The sequence below is a fragment of the Hevea brasiliensis genome, chromosome 5 (assembly GCF_030052815.1).
Source record: "Hevea brasiliensis isolate MT/VB/25A 57/8 chromosome 5, ASM3005281v1, whole genome shotgun sequence".
Classification (NCBI taxonomy): Eukaryota; Viridiplantae; Streptophyta; class Magnoliopsida; order Malpighiales; family Euphorbiaceae; genus Hevea; species Hevea brasiliensis.
In genome coordinates this window covers 107,889,551-107,910,863 of record NC_079497.1, presented here as the reverse complement: position 1 = coordinate 107,910,863, position 21,313 = coordinate 107,889,551, and the positions used below count along the sequence as shown (strand labels likewise).

At 34.4% G+C, this 21,313-nt stretch overlaps 2 protein-coding genes across 2 annotated transcripts; both read left to right on the top strand.

Moving 5' to 3' along the window:
- Positions 1 to 2,740: 2,740 nt before the first annotated feature.
- On the top strand, positions 2,741 to 3,890 carry LOC110666206 (universal stress protein A-like protein). Its single transcript, XM_021826621.2, has 4 exons — positions 2,741 to 3,010; positions 3,138 to 3,241; positions 3,308 to 3,426; positions 3,643 to 3,890. Exons 1-4 carry the CDS (start codon positions 2,773 to 2,775, stop codon positions 3,737 to 3,739), a joined length of 558 nt encoding a protein of 185 aa, XP_021682313.2. The 5' UTR covers positions 2,741 to 2,772; the 3' UTR covers positions 3,740 to 3,890.
- A 13,924-nt stretch (positions 3,891 to 17,814) lies between these two features.
- LOC110666162 (uncharacterized) lies at positions 17,815 to 21,050 on the top strand. Its single transcript, XM_021826560.2, has 5 exons — positions 17,815 to 18,243; positions 18,596 to 18,694; positions 19,100 to 19,201; positions 19,768 to 20,046; positions 20,132 to 21,050. Exons 1-5 carry the CDS (start codon positions 18,016 to 18,018, stop codon positions 20,891 to 20,893), a joined length of 1,470 nt encoding a protein of 489 aa, XP_021682252.2. The 5' UTR covers positions 17,815 to 18,015; the 3' UTR covers positions 20,894 to 21,050.
- Positions 21,051 to 21,313: the final 263 nt, after the last annotated feature.

The window sequence follows — 21,313 nt, the reverse complement described above, 5'->3', positions numbered from 1 at the left end:
ATTTTCTTCATTTTTATTATTTACTTTTTATTTCCATTTTCATTAATATAATTTTCTCTCAATTCTTTTTTTTACCATAATTTTTTTAAATAATACTTTTTACTCTTATTATAATGTATCTATAATAACTATTAACGACAATTTATGTAACAATTAAAATTTTATAATTCTGTTCTAATATTGAAATTTTAAATTTTAATATTAAAATAAAAAATTTATTATATTAAATAATAATCAAATTAGCAATGGATTATAAATGGTTGCAATAAGCAATGGAAATTCATAGCTAAATCGGTTGTAAATAGCAATAGATTTTTTTTTGTTTGCAAATTTTTTATTTTTTTAAGTTTATTAAATTAGCAATGAAAATCATTGGCCGTTGCTAAGAATTATCTATTGTTAAATCTATGGCTAACTGCAATATAATTTAAAATCTGTTATTAAGTAAATTAGCAATGAGTCTCACTATAGCAGATAAAAATCAGTTATAATTTCATTGCTAAATCATTTAGTAATAGATTTTTATGGATTAGCAATAGAAAAATTCCGTTGCAAATTTGCGTTTTTTTATAGTGCAAGTAATTAGTTTAGTTAAAATGTAGAGATTAAATAATAATTTTATTTTTTAAAAAATAAAAATAATAGTATATGTATATATATGAGGGATCTTAAAAAAATGCATGCATTTATCATCTATTACACAATAATATAAATATAATTTTTAGGGAAATAAATATTAAAATCTAAATAAAATTTACATTAAATTACATTTTTTTATGTATTATTAATTACTTTTAATTATTTAATATTTTATCATATCATATTATTAAATAAATTAATAATAATAATAAAAATAATTTAAAAGAACTACTATTTAGTCCCTTGCATTTTAATGAAACTATATATTTTATCTCTATATTTTAAAAGATGTACTATTTAGTCTTTCAATTTTTTAGTTCGTAAACTATTTAGTCTCCCTCATTAATTTAAAGCAATTTTTTTTTCTAATTCAACTATTCAATCACTGTAATTTGAATAATATAACTATTTAGTCCCATAATTTTAAATTCATCAATTTTTTTCTCTTCTTTAACTAAGTTAGTTAATAGAAAAATCATTTCAAAATATCACAAGATACTAAACAGTTAACAGACTAAAGGATATAAGAGTAAATATATATTCAAAATTCAGAAATTAAATAATTAATTTCATTAAAATATATATAATAGTAATAATTTCATTAATTTTTAATAAAAAAATTAGCGATTATTTATATTAATATTAGTATTGTAAGTAAATAAAACTGAAATTCCTATGTTGTCTAGTTAAAAAGTATTGACATAGAAATCATCTAATAATGGAAAATGGGATAATACTAACAATTATTCATTTAATTTAAGAGAGGAATGATTAAAACTTAAGGCTATAGGCATTTAAAAAAATATTTTTCTTATCAGAGAAAAAATTAAGATATTTTTAAGGAAAATAATTTTCTCTTTTTAAAAGATAAAGTTAATTTTTTTTTAATTTTGATAATTTTATTAAAATGTGAAAACACTTATACATATAATATAAACACATACTATTAATTTAACATTACAATTAAAAAATATTAAATATTTTTATAAAAAATATTTTTAAAAAAAATATTTTATATAAAAAATATTTTTATATATAATTTATTTTTCATAAAATAAATAGAGCCTAATTTACATAATTTTATTTAGAGATATTTTTAATTTGTTTAAGTTAAAAAGTTGCACCTTTTAATAAAAACCTCCATGTATAAGCATTTAAAATTTTAATATAGTTAAAATAATTATAAGTGATTGATAATAAATTAACAAGATAAGTAAAAAGTAATTTATAAATATATTTATTATTAAGATAATTAAAAAATATTAAATTATTTTTTCAAATAATAAATTTTATTAGTTCAATATTCTATTACAAAATTTTAAAAATATATTTCAATCATATTACAATATAATTTAATTTTTTAGAAAAATATTTTATTAAAATTAATGGAAAATAATTTTAAATTTATTAAAATTGATGAAAATAGTTTATTTAAATTATTAGAGGAAATAAGTTTTTAAACGCGAATGTGAAAATAAATATAATAAAAATATATAGTGATATTTTAAAATCAAAAGATAGTAATAAACACTTGATCAAATCATTTTTACATATTCAATTTATAAATATCAATCTACCAAAAAATAAAAAAAATTACTTCTTTAATTTATGTTTATAAGCTTTAAGAATATTTTAAATAAATAAATTATTTTAAAATTATAATTTATAAATTTATTTAATTAATTTATAAGTCAAACACCTTGTTCGGTCAGAACGAAGCTAGCGGTGTCATTTGTTTTTCCTTGCATGATACAATTGGGGCATTGCGCTGCATGAACAACACGTGTCCAAATTTATCCATATTAAACGAAATACCTTTACTTGGTGTGTCCAAAAAACACCGTCTGGTGATGTTATCACTGTTCCGACTTGCTTTTGGTCTAACTTGCTTCACTAATTATTTCATCCCTCAATTGAAGAACATCAATAATGTAATATAATAAATCATTTTTTTTAATTCCAATTATGATTTTAATCAATAAAATATTATAAAAATACATTAAATTATTTATTAATTAATTTTAATTTATTCGATTAAAATTAAATATTTATTTTAAATATTTTTAAAACTAAATATGCATGACACTATATATATGGTTGTGTTGGGGTAAGAGTTTAGAGAAAAGGAAAAATATGGAGACAGGTGCAAAGGCAGAAGAGCAGGAGCAGAAGCAGGGACAGAAGATGAGAGTTATGGTAGCAGTTGATGAGAGTGAGGAGAGCTTCTATGCTCTGCAGTGGACTCTTGATAATCTTTCAAATGGTATCACAGCAACAAATGAACCCACCATGGAATCTGGCATGCTCTGTCTTGTTCATGTTCAACAGCCTTTTCACCCCGCCGTCTACCCTCTTGGTCCCGGCGGAGCAGGTTTGTTCTTATATCCCATACCTATATAGATTTTTAATTAACAAACAATTTTCTGTTTAATAAGAAAATCAACGACTGATGGATTAAATTACTTTAATTAATTAATAATTACTTTCACAATGGTCAGCTTTCTATACGCCGCCTGCAGTGATGGAATCCGTAAAGAAAGGCCAGGAGGGAAACTCTGTAGCAATAGTCTCCCGTGGAGCAAAGATGTGCAGTGAAAAGATGGTAATTAACTTGTTATTAATGAGGCATAATCATTCCTTAATTAATTTTGATTAAACTTTTGTACAGATCAAATCAGAAACTCTGATCCTTGAAGGGGATCCAAAGGACATGATCTGTCAGGCTATAGAACAAATGCATGTTGATCTCCTCGTCGTAGGCAGCCGCGGCCTAGGCAAAATTAAGAGGTGATTTTAGATAAACTGTCACTTGTTAAATATTTATTTTTTAAATAATTTTTATAATTTATATATAAAAAATATTTTTTATAAAAAAATAATATTTCCATAAAATCTTTATCATTTTTCATAAAATAGATCTAATAAAAAAATGAGTTACATGTGTATTTTTTTTTTAATTTAATTTTTTTTAAATGGAAATGATTTATTTAAATGGTTAAACAGGGCCTTCTTAGGAAGTGTAAGCGACTACTGTGCACATCATGCCAAATGTCCCATCCTTATAGTGAAGCCACCCAAGGAGACCACCAGCAAGCAGTGAATATTAAATATTTCTGGCCAATTACCATAAATAAAGTCTAAGCACTGAGCCAGGGTTTATATGTAATTATCCTTTTTTTTTTTTCTTATATATGTAAGAAGTTTAATATAAAGTCAATAACTGGTAGGGTAAGAGAGATTTATTCAACTAACTTTAAATTTTGTTACTGCTGACTGCTTGCCTCTTCTTGATGTGAAAATATATTTTATATCTAATTAATTATATTTATTAATTTAATTAAAAAATTTTAATTTTTTAAAAAATGTTAAAATTTAATTTATTTAATTAATTTGAGAAGTTAAAACTCTTAATTTTCTCATTTTTCAAAAAATAATTTATTAAGGTTCTGTCAAATATTGCTATTAAAATTACTATTGAAAAAATTAATTTTTTAAATATATTAATTAAAAAATAATTTAAAATTAAATTTAATAAATTTTAATTTTAAAAATATTAAAATAATAAAATAATTTTTTTCCAATTATTTTTTTAAAAAATATTTAAAATAATATTTATATTTAAAAAAATAATTTCAATTCTCTAGATATAATGCCAAACAGGACACTGAGTTATCCCATTTGGACCAAATAAAGGGTTTGTTTTCCATGTATAGTGTGTGGTCGGTCTTCCACTAGTGTTAAAAATTAGAGAAGTCTTCTAATGCGGGTTTCTAAGAAATTGACCAGAGGAAGAAATTTCAACCCCCTTCTGGAAGGGGCAGAAAGTGGGAATAATGATTTTAATATTAATATAAAAAAACTAGCGAATATTCATTTCTTGATCTTCTAATTTTCTTTTTCTTTTTATAGATATTTTATTATTTTTGAAAATAAGAATTATTATATTACAAATAATAATTATTTGAATGTATACAAATAATGATTTTAATTATTAAATTTATTTTAATATAATTTGAGATAACTTTTGATTAATCAGTAAAAATTTTATTTTATTTTTATATATAATTTTTTTAAATAAAAATAAAACATTACATTTTATATAAAGTAAAAAATTATTTTAATAAAATAAAAAAAACAACTCAAAATATTAATGGGCTCTGCGTAAAGTTTATATGAAAAGCTAAGAAGATCAAGCCCAAAGCCCAGTTTAGGGGTCGTTTTGGAAACTTACGTACACCTTCTCTTCAAGATAAAAATAAATAAATAAATAAATAAACTTTATTCTAAAAAAAAAAATAAATGAAAATTCTTAAAATCTTATATCAAATTAAAAAGCATTTTAACCTGTAATTAAGAATTGAGATTATAGAATTTTTTTTTAGTAATAAACTTAATATCTGTACAAAATTTTGAGCATTTATTTTTTTTATTAATAAATTTTTATATTAAAATATATTCAAAATCTATAAATATTTTACAAATTAAACTCATTATTAGATTATTGAAGAAAATAATATATTTAGTCGAATAGCAATTCTTAAAATTTTTATTTTTATATATTCATTTTGAATATTCTTCTCAAGATATATTTATTTCCATCGATATTTTAGTGCCTTTTTATTTTCAAATAAAATATTTTTCTATAAAAGAATTTTAAAAAAGAATTAAAACGTTTTTCGTGTTATAAAACAAAAGCAATGGTTAAATATTTATTTTACTTAAATTCAAGGCATTAAAATTAAATAAAAACGATTAAAAGGCATATTTTCCAAACTCAAAGACAATTTATTTACTTTAAAAACAAAAAAAAAGTCATTTTTTTTTTAGGTTTCAGAGCACTTTTATTACGTATCTTATTTTTTAAGATAATAAAATTTTATAATGTAATTTTTTAATAATTAAATATAAAAATACCGTTAAATTAAAAATTAGGGATAATTATTATTCCAGTAAGTATATAAAGATAAATTTTCGATTTCTAAGTAAAATGAATAAAAAAAATAAATATAAAATTAAATTAAAATTTAAAATTTATAAATTTATATTTATTTAGAATTAAGACTAAATTTATATGCATTCACTAGTAGCAGAAGCCCAATATAGAAGAAGATATAAATCATAGCCCAGCCACCCAATACAACAAGGCTCAAAATCAATAACAATACGCCCTAATTCTAGGTGGCAGAGCCATGGACCCGAACAGCCAGCCAGCAGCGCGATTCTCTTTCAGACATGGTGCGCCCGCCAACGTCTGCCAATAACATTTGCACACAACCCTAACCTCCAACAACAGTCACACACAACCCTAACCCTTATCTTAGATTGAGTGGAACGGGGTTATTAATATATCATATTGTATTATATATATAATATGATTTTTATTATTGACCCTAGAGATGCTTCCCTTCTAACACTAACACAGGAAACCAGACCATGGAACCATGAACCACCAAGAAGGCTAGGCAGACTATTAAACAAATCCTCAACAGAGCTCTCCCATCAAGCATCGATTTGAAGCAATAAATACAAAAGATTGTATTTACACCCTAATTGACGATCGAAAGAGCAAACCTACACTCTCGCTAGGAGAGGGCATTCCCCTGTTTGGAAGGGGCATAGACAGTTCTTAAATCATGATGAAACTTTTTTTTGTTTTATTATTCAAAAGTATATACACCGATGATTCAGTGACAAAACACAACTATGATAATTTTACAAATGCATGGTAACTCATATAAACTACCTACATACATTATTTGTCACGACCCAACCTATGGGCCGGACCGGCACTAGGACCTGGACCAGCCTAAAGCCCCCGAGGCCCGTAGTAAGCCTAACTATTCACTTAACTTAACTCTAAGGCCCATTTGGGCCCAATTTCAAGAAATCAACTGGACAGAGTTCGGCCATAAAATGGACCTTTCAACGGGGAGTTTTTAACTCACCCGACCTGTAAACACAATAAATACTCAATTGGGGAGCTCAGCTCACCCTCCACATACTCATCAGCATAAAAATAAATGGGAGCTCAGCTCCCGCATCCAATCCATCAAACATGCATAGAATATTAAGTTTACAGGTCCAAAATAATAATTTAGTTTACAGACCCATATCAAATAAACATTTCTAACACATGCGGAAATTCTAAGATTTAACAAGTTTATACAAACGTTAATAATCGACCTGCGAGGAAGAAAGCAGGTTAATCTCAAAAATATCCTCCTGTGGCCTGAAAAAAATATTGAACAGGAGTGAGCGTTCGACTCAGAGAGTAAAATATCAATTTTAACTATAATCTCTATAACTATCTAAAACTAATGCACCCTGTAGAGTGAAATGCAACATCAATAACATTTTCACATCATAACATCATAAAGGTAATTTGGAGCACTCACACACCCAGTGATATCAATCATAATATATTGAGTGATCCCTATCGACTCTCTTAAATCCAACACAGTGCTTGAAGAACTCAAGCCGGACTTTCGCTTAATAAACCAAATCGGGGGTCCCAGCGAAGAACTCAAGCCGTGACTACCCCCCGAAGGATCGGGTCCCAGCGAAGATCTCAAGCCGTGACTACCCGTCCTATCCATAGTCCACACCACATCACACGCACGCCAACGCATGCACACTGCTCCAAATTACCACAGCAACATACATGGCACTTTCACAATTATGAATGCAACATAAATCGTGCCTAAAGTTTATCTACATAGATATATGCATATAAGTGATGCATGGGCATGCTTGAACATATAATAATAGTGAAATTACAATTAAAATTAATATTTTACTCACAGACTTGACAACTGATTCTTGTGGCGGTGGCGGAGGAAGAAAGTCATCCTCACCTGACAATTACATTACAATTATTTAATATAAATGACTCAATACAATCAAGAAAAGACCAAATACGTCCTAAGTCATACCGAAAATTCGGCAGAGTCTCCCCTATACCTAGGACCTACCCAACCTGCAAAATGGCTCAAAACACACTTCTATATTCACAATACATATATCCACAACTCAATCACATCACACAGCCACTCCTGGGCCCATCAAATCAGTCATCCATCACAATATGTAAAATTTCAATTTAGTCCTTATAATTGATCATTTTTGCAAAAACTACCCAAACAAGCTCTAAAAATTCTAAAACTTTTCCCCGCGGTCCTTACGAAAATTACGAAAAAGCAAGGTTCGGGTTTACCTTTGCCGATTCCGACTTCTAGAACGCGCTCGAGACGTTTGACAATGGGGGGGTAGCCAAAATCTCGGTCCAATTCGGAGACTTTTCCGGTAACGGGTCTGTCTGGCCCGAAATTTGCAGACCCGGTCAACTGTCGAATTTCTGCGAATTGAGGATACCTACACGAAGCCCACAACACGGGGGTTAATACATAAATTTTTCAGAATTTTCTAAGCTCATTTAATGCTCGGAAAGACACTGCGAAGTTCCGTGGGACCCACCGAAAAACGGTGTCGGAAAAATTTGAAATTTATGTCGCCGCGAAGCTCTCGAGGAGTGGAGCGCTCTGGTACTCTCAGTTTTCTCGTGGGATTCACGGTTTGCGAGAAATCTAGCCCGAAAGTCAAAATGGGTTAAAACTTCCCGGGCAAAAATTGGACAAACTGCTCCATGAATTTCGGTGTTCTTGGTGTCTATGGAAAGCTCTCGACGAGTAGATGAATTTAGAAACAAGACCCGGTCCGATTGGTGGCCGGATCGGCTGGATTTTGGCCGGTAAGGTGAACGGTCGGGCACACACTGCGCGTTGCTTCTGGAGCCGTTTTCCGGCGTTCCAGGCAGCGGCCGGCCGTGGGGGAGGGCTGAGGCGGCGCGCCAGCGAGGTGGGGAGGCAGGGGAGGTGGCGGCGCAACAAGGGGAGGAGGGAGGAGAGAGAAAAGAGAGAGAGAAGGGGAGGAGGTCAGACGCGGGCGGGGAAGGGAAGAAGAAAAAGAAAAGGCCGGTCCGATTCGACCGGTCCGATTCGGTCCAGTTCGATTCGGCCAGTTCGATTCAGGATACAAAATTTTGAATTTTTTTACTCTGCCTCGGGACCGAAAACGAGGTCCAAAAATTCCGAAAAAATTCTAGAAAACTCAGAAAAATTCGTAGACTCCAAATAAATTTTTAGTTTTGCCACGTGGTCTTTAAATTAATTTTTAAAAATCATCAAAGTTTATATTTTCGAAAAATCGAACCCGATTTTTAAAATTCGAAAAATCTCAAAAAAATTCCTAAAATTTAAATAAAATTAAAATACCAAAAATGCTCATAAAATAATAAAATTTAAAATTTTGGGGTGTTACATTCTTCCCCCCTTACAGAAAATTCGTCCTCGAATTTTACACAAGGCAGAATAAAGCACATGATTATACATTGAACAAATAAGGGTACTTGCTACGCATGTCCTGTTCTGACTCCCAAGTGCACTCTTCCACTGACTGGCTCCTCCACAAGACCTTAACCATAGGGATCTGTTTTGATCTTAGCTGTCTCACTTGGTAGTCCACTATGGCTACAGGTTGCTCCTCAAATGTCAAATTCTCCTTTAGCTCTATTACATCTGGCTGTAGTACATGAGAATGATCTGGAATGTATTTCCTGAGCATGGAGATGTGAAATACGGGATGAAAGTGAGAAAGGTTGGGTGGTAACTCCAACCGGTAGGCAACTGCTCTAACTCTATCCGTAACCTCAAAAGGTCCGATATGCCGAGGTGCCAACTTGCCCTTCTTTCCAAATCTCATGACTCCCTTCATCGGAGAAACCTTCAGGAATACATAGTCGCCTACTGCAAACTTCACATCCCTCTGTCTGGGGTCTGCATAACTCTTCTGCCTACTGAAAGTTGTTTTCAATCGTTCCCTGATTAAAGGAACTACCTCTGAAGTGTACTGCACTAGGTCTACATCATGCACCTTCGCTTCTCCCATTTCCGTCCAACACAGAGGAGACCTACACTTTCTTCCATATAGTGCCTTATAGGGTGCCATCCCTATACTGGATTGGTAACTGTTGTTGTAGGCAAACTCCACCAAAGCTAGCTGATCATCCCATTAACCTCCAAAATCCAAAACACTCATGCGAAGCATGTCTTCCAGTGTTTGGATTGTCCTTTCGGACTGTCCGTCTGTCTGAGGGTGGAAGGCCGTACTGAAGTTCAACTGTGTGCCAAGTGCCTCCTGCAACTTTCTCCAAAACCGAAAAGTGAACTAGGGCCCTCTGTCAGATATTATGGAAGCTGGAACTCCATGCAATCTGACTATTTCTCGAATGTAGAGTCGAGCGTACTGTGCCACCGAATACGTTGTCTTCACAGGCAAAAAGTGAGCTGATTTGGTTAGACGGTCCACAATTATCCATATCGAATCATATCCTCGCGTGGTACGAGGCAACCCAGTCACAAAATCCATAGTGATCATTTCCCACTTCCATTCTGGGATAGGGAGCTCTTGCAGCTTCCCTGACGGTTTTTGGTGTTCAAACTTCACCTTCTGACAAGTCAAGCACTTGGACACAAAGTCTGCTATGTCTCTCTTCATGCCATTCCACCAGTAGTTATCTTTCACATCATGGTACATCTTGGTGGAACCTGGGTGGACACTGTACAGTGTATAGTGTGCCTCTTGCATGATTTCATTTCTGAGATTGTCCACATCGGGCACACATATCCTTGAACCTTGCACTAGGGCGCTATCATTGGCAAATCCAAAGTCACCACCTTCACCTTGCTGTACTCTTTCTATGATCTTCATCAATTGTTGGTCTCTGTGCTGGGAAACTCTAACTCTGTCTCTCAAGTCTGGCCTCACTGAAAAATAAGCCAGCAATACCCCCTCATCTGAAAGATCTAGGATTAAACCTTGATCCATCAACTCATGTACCTCCTGAATCAACGGTCTCTTCTCCACTAATATGTGTGCCAAACTGCCAGAAGATTTCCTGCTCAAAGCATCTGCCATTACATTGGCCTTCCCAGGGTGGTGCTGGATAGTGCAATCATAGTCTTTCAGAAGCTCCATCCATCTCCTCTGTCTCAAGTTTAAATCCCTCTGTTGGAAGATGTACTTCAAACTCTTGTGGTCGGTGTATATCTCGCACACTTCACCATACAGGTAGTGTCTCCTGATTTTTAGTGCAAAGACTACAGCCGCCATTTCCAAATCATGGGTGGGGTAGTTCTGCTCATGCCTCTTCAGCTGTCTTGAAGCATAAGCCACTACTTTTCCATTCTGCATCAAAACACACCCTAGGCCAACTCTGGAGGCGTCACAGTACACAGTGTATCCTTCACCACTCATAGGTAGTGTCAACACAGGGGCAGTGGTTAGACACTCCTTAAGCTTCTAGAAACTCCTCTCACAGTCATTTGTCCAAATGAATGGAACATTCTTCCGAGTTAATTTAGTTAGGGGAGCCGCTATCTTGGAAAAATCTTGCACAAAACGCCTATAGTAGCCAGCTAAACCCAGAAAACTTCGCACCTCAGTGACTGTTGTAGGCCTAAGCCAATCGATTCTGACTTCAATTTTTGGGATCCACTTGAATGCCACTAGAAACCACGTGTCCCAAGAATGAGATGCTTTCTAGCCAAAATTCACATTTTGAAAATTTGGCATATACCGGTGCTCCTCAACGTCTGCAACACCATCCTCAAGTGCCACACGTGTTCTTCCTCGGTCCGAGAGTATACCAAAATGTCATCTATGAATACGATGACAAAACGGTCCAAAAATGGCTTGAACACCCGGTTCATCAAGTCTATGAAGGCTGCTGGTGCATTAGTGAGTCCAAAAGACATCACCAAGAACTCATAATGACTGTATCTTGTCCTGAATGCCGTTTTGGACACGTCCTGATTCCTGATTCTCAACTGATGGTAGCCTGATCGCAGGTCTATCTTGGAAAAGAATCTAGCCCCTTGGAGCTGATCAAACACATCGTCGATCCGAGAAAGTGGATACTTGTTCTTCACAGTCACCTTGTTCAGCTGTCTACAGTCAATGCACAACCTCAATGACCCATCCTTCTTTCTCACAAATAGAACAGGAGCACCCCAGGGTGAAGTGCTCGGACGTATGAAACCTTTGTCCAATAGCTTCTGTAGTTGCTCCTTTAACTCTTTTAATTCTGCTGGGGCCATCCTGTAAGGTGGCATGGATATGGGGTTTGTACCCGGAACAACATCAATGCAGAACTCTATTCCCCTTTCTGGTGGCAACCCTGGAAGCTCTTCAGGGAAGACATCCATGAATTCTCTGACAACAGGAACATTTTCCATGTTGACACCTTCTACAGATGTATCTCTCACCAATGCTAAATACCTTGGCATCCTCGCCTCAACATTTTTCTAGCACTAATTGCTGACACCAAGTTATATGGAGCCACGCTTCTGTCACCATCAAAGCTAAACTCTTCCACACCAGGTATGTGGAAATGCACCTTTTTGTTTCTGTAGTCTAAAGTGGCATAATGAGTTGCCAACTAATCCATCCCAAAATTACATCAAAATCCATTACTGGTAGAGTAACCAAGTCTGCTGGGAGGATATTTCCATCCACTACTACTGGGCTACCCAGAAAAATCATATCTACATCTATGTTGTCACTAAGTGGGGTAGCTACCGACAAAGGACATTCTAAGGTTGTAGGGTTTCTACCCAACCTCATGGCAAACACAGGGGAGACAAATGAGTGCGTAGCACCCGGATCTATTAAAACACGAGCCTCATAGGAACAGACCAGAAGAATACCTGCCACAACTGCATTTGAAGCTTGAGCATCTTGGTGGGTCAGGGTGAAAACCCGAGCTTGACCCCTACGAGTGGCGTAACCACGACATCGACTTTTACCTCTGACCGCCTCCAAATCCACGTCCCCTTGTCCTCGGCCTGTTGGCCACTAAATCGATCACTGCCATGCCGAAGCACCCGGATACAATGGCGAGGAACATTTGCAATGTAACTCGTGACCCCATCGTGGCTCACCGAACATGGGGCATTCCTAGCAAAGTGACTCAGTTGGCCACACACAAGCATACTCCTGAACCCATCAAACAAGGTCCTGAATGTCCTCTTCCACACTGTGCACAAAGTGCCAAGGAGGATCCTGAACTAGACCCAGAACTGCTGTACCCTGAACTGTGACCACTGCTGGATCCGTATGCTAGTCTGAACCCTCGAGGTTTGTGTCTAAAACTACTCTTCTTGTTCCTACTTTTTCCTCTGTAATTACTCTGGCCACCACTGTCTGGAGTACCCATTTGGGGAACACCGGTAGAACCCTCTGCTCTATTTTTCTTTGCTCTTCATGTCATCCACAAAGATAGCTAATCTCAACTGCTGCTCGATCAACCACCACATCAAAAGACTGATCATACATCATGGCCAGGTTCGCATACCTTCTGTCAAGCCCCTTTATGAATCTTTTAACCTTCATAGTTTTTGTAGCTACTGCTGTAGGGGCATATCTGCTCAATTCCAAAAATTCTGTAGCATATTCATCTACAGACCTGCCATTCTGTCTTAAGGCCTCAAAGGCCCACTGCTTCTGATCTCTGAAGCTTTCTGGCACAAACCGATTGATGAACAGTTCCACAAACTGAGTCCACGACAAACCCTCCATCCGAGGTAATATGTAGTCGTTCATCCATTGTCTAGGCATAGGCCCCATGACATGCTGCATACACTCTATAAGTCTTCTATCACCAATCGCACTTTTCCTGTCTGCAGGAATCCAAAAACCGATATGCATCATCTGACACATCATAAGTACCAGGCACCTTAAAATTGATTATCTGTTTGTAAGGTTCCCCTCTTGGTGCGGTGGACTGCTGCTGCTGTGGAGGGTGGACCATATACTGCGCCATCATATCGATGGTCCTCTGCAAACCAGCTAGAGTAGCTGCCATGGGGTCTATGGGACCCTGTGCCATGAAAGACTGATCTCGACCGTTGGCACCGCTTCTACTTGAGCAGCTCTAGGTCTCCTACCCCGCCTCCTCGGGGCAGGTGCCTCATCTTGTGCTGACACTTCGTCAGGCACATCTGGTTCTGGTGCAGTGGCAGCTCTACGCATTTTCCTGAAATTCAGCAGCATTAGCCCACAAAATTCAAAATTACTCATTGCACAGCTCTATTGACTCATATTTACACACAATATATGAAGCAGTAACTAGAAGCAAAGATGACAATATAAGACGAATAGGAACCCTATTTTCCGTATGTGACTACTAGTAGACTCTTCCCAACACTTAGACAATTTTTCCCTATGAATCTGGAGCCTAAGCTCTGATACCACATTTGTCACGACCCAACCTAAGGGCCGGACCGGCACTAGGACCTGGGCTAGCCTAAAGCCCCCGAGACCCGTAGTAAGCCTAACTATTCACTTAACCCAACTCTAAGGCCCATTTGGGCCTAATTTCAAGAAATCAACTGGACAGAGTCCGGCCATAAAATGGACCTTTCAACGGGGAGTTTTTGACTCACCCGACCTGTAAACACAATAAATACTCAATTGGGGAGCTCAGCTCACCCTCCACATACTCATCAGCATAAAAATAAATGGGAGCTCAGCTCCCGCATCCAATCCATCAAACATGCATAGAATATTAAGTTTACAAGTCCAAAATAATAATTTAGTTTACAGACCCATATCAAATAAACATTTCTAACACATGCGGAAATTCTAAGATTTAACAAGTTTATACAAACGTTAATAATCGACCTGCGAGGAAGAAAGCAGGTTAATCTCAAAAATATCATCCTGTGGCCTGAAAAAAATATTGAACAAGAGTGAGCGTTCGACTCAGAGAGTAAAATATCAATTTTAACCGTAATCTCTATAACTATCTAAAACTAATGCACCCTGTAGAGTGAAATGCAACATCAACAATATTTTCACATCATAACATCATAAAGGTAATTTGGAGCACTCACACACCCAGTGATATCAATCATAATATATGGGAGCTGATCCCCTATACAGCTCTCTTAAATCCAACTTTGGTGCGGTGAAGAACTCAAGCCGGACTTTCGCTTAATAAACCAAATCGGGGGTCCCAGCGAAGAACTTAAGCCGTGACTACCCCCCGAAGGATCGGGTCCCAGCGAAGATCTCAAGCCGTGACTACCCTTCCTATCCATAGTCCACACCACATCACACGCACGCCAACGCATGCACACTGCTCCAAATTACCACAACAACATACATGGCACTTTTACAGTTATGAATGCAATATAAATCGTGCCTAAAGTTTATCTACATAGATATATGCATATAAGTGATGCATGGGCATACTTGAACATATAATAATAGTGAAATTACAATTAAAATTAATATTTTACTCACAGACTTGACAACGGTTACTGTGGCGGCTGGGCGGAGGAAGAAGGCTGTCCCGACTCATCTGACAATTATATTATAATTATTTAATATAAATGACTCAATACAATCAAGAAAAGACCAAATACGTCCTAAGTCGTATCGAAAATCCGGCAGAGTCTCCCCTATGCCTAGGACCTACCCAACCTGCAAAATGGCTCAAAACACACTTATATATTCACAATCCATATATCCACAACTCAATCACATCACACAGCCTCTCTTGGGCCCATCAAATCAGTCATCCATCACAATATGTAAAATTTCAATTTAGTCCTTATAATTGATCATTTTTGCAAAAACTACCTAAACAAGCTCTAAAAATTCTAAAACTTTGCCCCGCGGTCCTTAGCAATATTACTAGGCTATTTCAAAAAGAATCATAATTTTCTGAGCTACCACGAATATTTCATGAATTTTTAATCCTATTTAAGCATTAGAAAATTACGAAAAAGCAAGGTTCGGGTTTACCTTTGCCGATTCCGACTTCGGGAACACGCTCGGGACGTCTGACAATGGGGGGTAGCCAAAACCTCGGTCCAATTCGGAGACTTTTCAGGTAACGGGTCTGTCTGGCCCGAAATTTGCAGACCTGGTCAACTGTCGAATTTCCGCTAATTGGGGATACCTACACGAAGCCCACAATATGGGGGTTAATACATAAATTTTTCAGAATTTTCTAAGCTCATTTAATGCTCGGAAAGACACTGCGAAGTTCCGTGGGACCTACCGAAAAACGGTGTCAGAAAAATTTGAAATTTATGTCGCCGCGAAGCTCTCGACGAGTGGAGCGCTCTGGTACTCTCGGTTTTCTCGTGGGATTCACGGTTTGCGAGAAATCTAGCCCGAAAGTCAAAATGGGCTAAAACTTCCCGGGCAAAAATTGGACAAACCGCTCGATGGATTTCGGTGTTCTTGGTATCTATGGAAAGCTCTCGACGAGTAGATGAATTTAGACACAAGACCCGGTCCGATTGGTGGCCGGATCGGCTGGATTTTGGCCGGTAAGGTGAACGGTCGCGCGCTCGCTGCGCATCTCTTATGGAGCCATTTTTCGGTGGCCGTGGGAGGGGAGTGAGAGGCACGGCGAGGTGGGGAGGCAGGGGAGGTGGCGGCGCGGCAAGGGTAGGAGGGAGGAGAGAGAAAAGAGAGAGAGAAGGGGAGGAGATCGGACGCGCGCGGGGAAGGGAAGAAGAAAAAGAAAAGGCCAGTCCGATTCGACCGGTTCGATCCGGTCCGGTTCGATTCGGTCGGTTCGATTCAGGATACAAAATTTTAAATTTTTTTACTCTGCCTTGGGATCGAAAACGATGTCCAAAAATTCCGAAAAAATTTCAAAAAACTCAGAAAAATTCGTAGACTCCAAATATATTTTTAGTTTTGCCACGTGGTCTTTAAATTAATTTTTAAAAATCATCAAAGTTTATATTTTCGGAAAATCGAACCCGATTTTTAAAATTCGAAAAATCTCAAAAAAATTTTTAAAATTTAAATAAAATTAAAATACAAAAAATGCTCATAAAATAATAAAATTTAAAATTTTAGAGTGTTACATTATCATTATCCATAATTGATGTGCACACGGTAAATCATATATACATGACTCATGTTTGAGAGGTTACCCACCCGCACATAAAATGAAACTTAAAACTCTAAAGAAATAAAAATTCAGAAAAAATTTCTCTCTTTAAAACCATAGAGAAAGGACATCCCTCTAATATAAGTTTGATCGTATACGGAAGTAAATTTAATTATTATTATATTAAATATTATATTAAAATTATATGTAAATTTAAATAAATATTTAATTTAATAATTATTAAATTTATTTTTTATAAAATTAAGTTTATAATAATTGCACTATATTTCAGAAAGGTGTATTTTATTATTATTTAATTTTATTATAAAGTAAAATTATTTTGCTATGGAAAAGAAAATAAGTTGACAAAGTTTTATAATTCATTTTATTCCATTGTTTGTAATACAAGAATTTAATTCAATTGATTTATTTTTAGTTAAATATTTTTAATTTAAAAACTTTTATTTCAAAAAAATAAAAATCTTTTCAGTCAATTTTCATATTTTAAATAAAAAAATTTATTTTTTTAATTTAAAAAATTTTTTCTTTAAAAAAATAAAAATAAAGTATAGCAAAAAAATTTAATTTTTTAATTTAAAAAATTTTTTCTTTAAAAAAATAAAAATAAAGTATAGCTATTGAGAATTAAATTTTTTTTATAAATAATTTATTTCAAATAAAGTCTATGAAATTTTTGTAAAATAATACTTTTTTTATAAAATGATTAATTATAAAAAATTTATTAATTTAACAAAAAAAATAAAATTTAAGTACAAAAATACATATAATGTTTTAAAAATTTAATAGATAAATTATATGTGGCAAATTTTATAAGAAAATTATAAGAATATGTTTAAAGTTTATTAAACATTATTTATTAGATTTTTTAAAAATATATTTGTTTTTTATGTAAGAAAATTTTATAATTTTTTTTGGTAATTAATTAATTTTAAGAAATTATTTTATAAAAATATTATAAAATTAATAGTAAATTTATGTTAATAAATAAATTTTATTTTATCTGAAACCGTAATAAATTTAATATGATATAAAAATAAGTTTAATAAATATCAATTAAATTATATATAATAAATATATAAATTTAAATATAAATATTTTATTTAATAATTATTAAATTTATTTTCCTATATATTCGAGCTTGCATTGCTATATCAACAGTAAAAAGTCACCTTCCGTGGGAAGCTTTTTGTATTGCTTGGATGACAGAGTCAGAACTTCAGAAGCCTAGCACCGAAAATTTTAAAATATAACCGTTGGATATAAGTTTTATATGAATATATTCAACGGTTACGATCAAGTCTTTTCGTCGTTCTCGGCCTTCCTTTTTCGAAGAAAGGAAAATGCGGAAAAATTAGAAATTTGAGTGAGAGGGGTAACCCAACATGGAGATCGATACTGATACTGTAATTTTGCTTACAAGTAGTGAAGATGGTGAAGCATTGAGTGACGACAAGAAGAAGAAGACGGCTGAACATTCAGATTTCCATGGCTTGGAATGCCTCAAAGACATTATCGAAGCTCGAGCTTGCATGAGAAGAAAGAAGAGAAAGAAAAAGAACAAGAAGAACTGCAGCAAAAACCTAGAATTTCAAGCGCGAAATAAAGTCAGAGTAAGCGTCTTACTTTATTTCTCTCTCTCACAGTTATAGTAATTATACGGATTTTGGGAAATTTTAGACATTAATTCAACTTACTAGCAAAAAAGATTGTGCCTTTTGTTTCTCAGTACTCTGGAACTTTATAGCTTCGTTTGATTGTTTTGATATGAAAGTGGAATAATTTTGCTGCTTTATGTTCATTGTCATCTAAATTTGAAATTTTTAGCGTCTTTTTCGCATCAACATTGAAATGGCATGGCCAATACATGATAAACAGACCTGATTTGATTGCATTCTTTTGCTGAGAGAGAAGATCAATGCCTCTTCTAGCTGTTATGTATATTTGTAATTGATTTTCTTTTAGGTTGATGCTGCAACAGAAGAACAACAATCTGGACAAGCAAAAGCTGTGGAGATAAAGGAGGTGATTGAAACAGAATCGGTGGTTGTACCTGGAAATGCTGTGAGTTGAACTCCCACCTCAATAAATGTGGATGAATTTTGCTTGTTGCATCTGATTAGAATAAAAACTGAGGTCTGTGGTGTGGTGAGAGATTTATCCGCTTTGAGAGTATTTTTGTGAAATTCTTCTCTCAATGAATCACATAAGTCTTGTGTTATTTTTCTCTTATTCATAACGTGTGACTGTATGCTTTAGATTTGCGTGCCTGTTATAATAAAAACTTATTAGGGATATTGGATTTTGGTCAATTAATGGAGTTTTATTAGTTAGATTTTTTTCCCCCAACAATGGTGTCCATTTCATTCTTTGCCTTGCTGAGATAAATGGAAAAATTAGACAAAATTTTGTGCCCCTAAGAGTGATATAATTTGTTATTGGCTTTGTTTTGTATTGATTCTCAAAAAGGAAGAAATGCTAGCTGATCTATCTGAAGTTGTGAAAACAACAATAGTTCCTGAGGCAGAATCAGATACAATATCAAGACACAATTCGCACCAGAAGATTTTTGTAAGTTGCATTCTTATTTTGAGCTTGCTCCAAGTTGAGACAAGCCATATCCATTGTGACCTTGATTCTGCACCCTTGATGATCTTTAACTTTTGTTATCTGTTTTTTTTTTTTTTCTTGTGGATCAACATAGGTGCAGAATCTATATAAAAAAAAAAAAAACCCAAACATAGTTACAGAAAGTTATTTTATTTAGTGGTGACAGCATATACAACTTTCAACTTATTATGTGTGTTAGGGGATGTAAACTATTCTCGGTCCTCACCTGTAAGCTTTGACTTCTAGGTGGAGTGTTTGCCTATTGCACAAACAATTTAAAATTTAACCTAAAATCATGTAGAAATCACCTCATTGAAATTCTTCCATTCAAACATTGCATAAAGTGCTTCTATTACTCAAATTCAGTTAGGGTTGGAAAATAACATTAAATATCCTCGAGTTGTTTGTGGTGTCTGTAAGAACTATCGGTTATCTCCATCAGCATGAGGATAGGTAACTTTACACATGATTTTGTTAAATGTGTTATCTATTCAATTTTCAGTTCCAAGATTCACTTTTGTTTACAGAAACAAGCGTTGCATAAAATGACAATCACACCAACTCTTGAGGATACTCTATCTCCCACAAGAAAAGAAGAAACAAAATCACCAAACGAAATAGTTAGCAGTCCAATACTTGAGGTCTCTCCTCTACAAGAAAAAGCTTCAAGTAAACAAATAATCCCTTCTACAATTACTACATTTGAACCATTGATGGAGGCTGGAGGACTACAAACTACTATAAGTGGCCGAGAGACTAGCAAAAGATCTCGTCTAATTTTTCCCCAAATTAGAATGCGTCCGATGGTGATATTCTTCCCTTATTTCATCGCTTTGAAATTTTCATGAATTTTCAAGGCATCTAATGCTAAGAATGATTTCTTGATTTCAGGCTCCAACTCCTCTAAATGCTGTTCCCTCCAACACAACAGGATCATCAATATCGGCTCAAAATTCTTCAAATGTGCAAATTGTTGTGTCTAGGAACTTGCTTGCTGAGCTATCTAGTAGGGTTAAGACTTTGAACTCTCAATTAAATAATGAAAGTTGCACCTCCAGTCTAGTTCTTGGCTCTGATCCTTTTCAGCAACAAAGGAAAATAATGGCAGCTTTCCTTAATATGTCATTGGAGGATATATACCATGCCAACGCCTTTGACAATGTTGAGAGAACTGCTCTCACACTTATCCAGCACACTTCTAATCCACTTGAGAAATCAACCCTAGAGGACCTAATTTCTCGCTTGGCACAGTTCAAAGAGAATGTTCCAGATGCTATAACATTGGCAGAGGCTGCTACAGTCCGAAGGACATCTGTTCTAGAGAAAACAAAAATTCTTGATACAATATTGGATCAAAACCAAGAGCAACTCCGTTCCTTAGAAGCTGAATTCTCTAAACTTGAAGAAGCAGCAGCTGAAGTAGATGTTCAGATCCAACTTTTAATCACCAAAAAAGAGGAGCTTCTTCTTCAAAGGAACTCGGTTGCATTGAAATTGGAAAAGACCAATCAAGAAGCATCTAGAGCTTTGGGAGAGTGGAGAAGCTTGGAAGAGGAAAACAAAGAAGCCAATGATAACTGTCTTCGAGCCAATCAGATGCTTGTTCAATTCAATGGTGTTTGGAAGCAATTTGGAAAGTACTTTGGCTTATAGACATATTTGAGTATTTGGGACACTAGGTTTCTATAGTCTATTTAAACCTGGTCACTTATTATGGTAAACTGAACTAGTAGCAAGCAATTATGTAGAATGTGCATTTTTATTGTTCTATAAATGAAATGAAAGTAGTGGGAAAAGAGAATCATCTGAATAGGGTGATATAGTGCATGAAATATCCCACACTTTTGTGGGCTTTGGGAAAGATTTGATGCATGCAGCCTTATAAGAGACTGTTTCTGTGGCCTGAATTTGTGACTTTCAGGTTATAAATGGAGTAACTTTACGGTTATAATTGTATGGTTATATCAAAGTCACCATCTAAAAGAGAATAAAAGGAATAGAAGAAATCAATTGCCTGAAAATTCAACTTAATTCAATCAAATATTAACTTCAAAGCAAATTCCAAAAGAATGC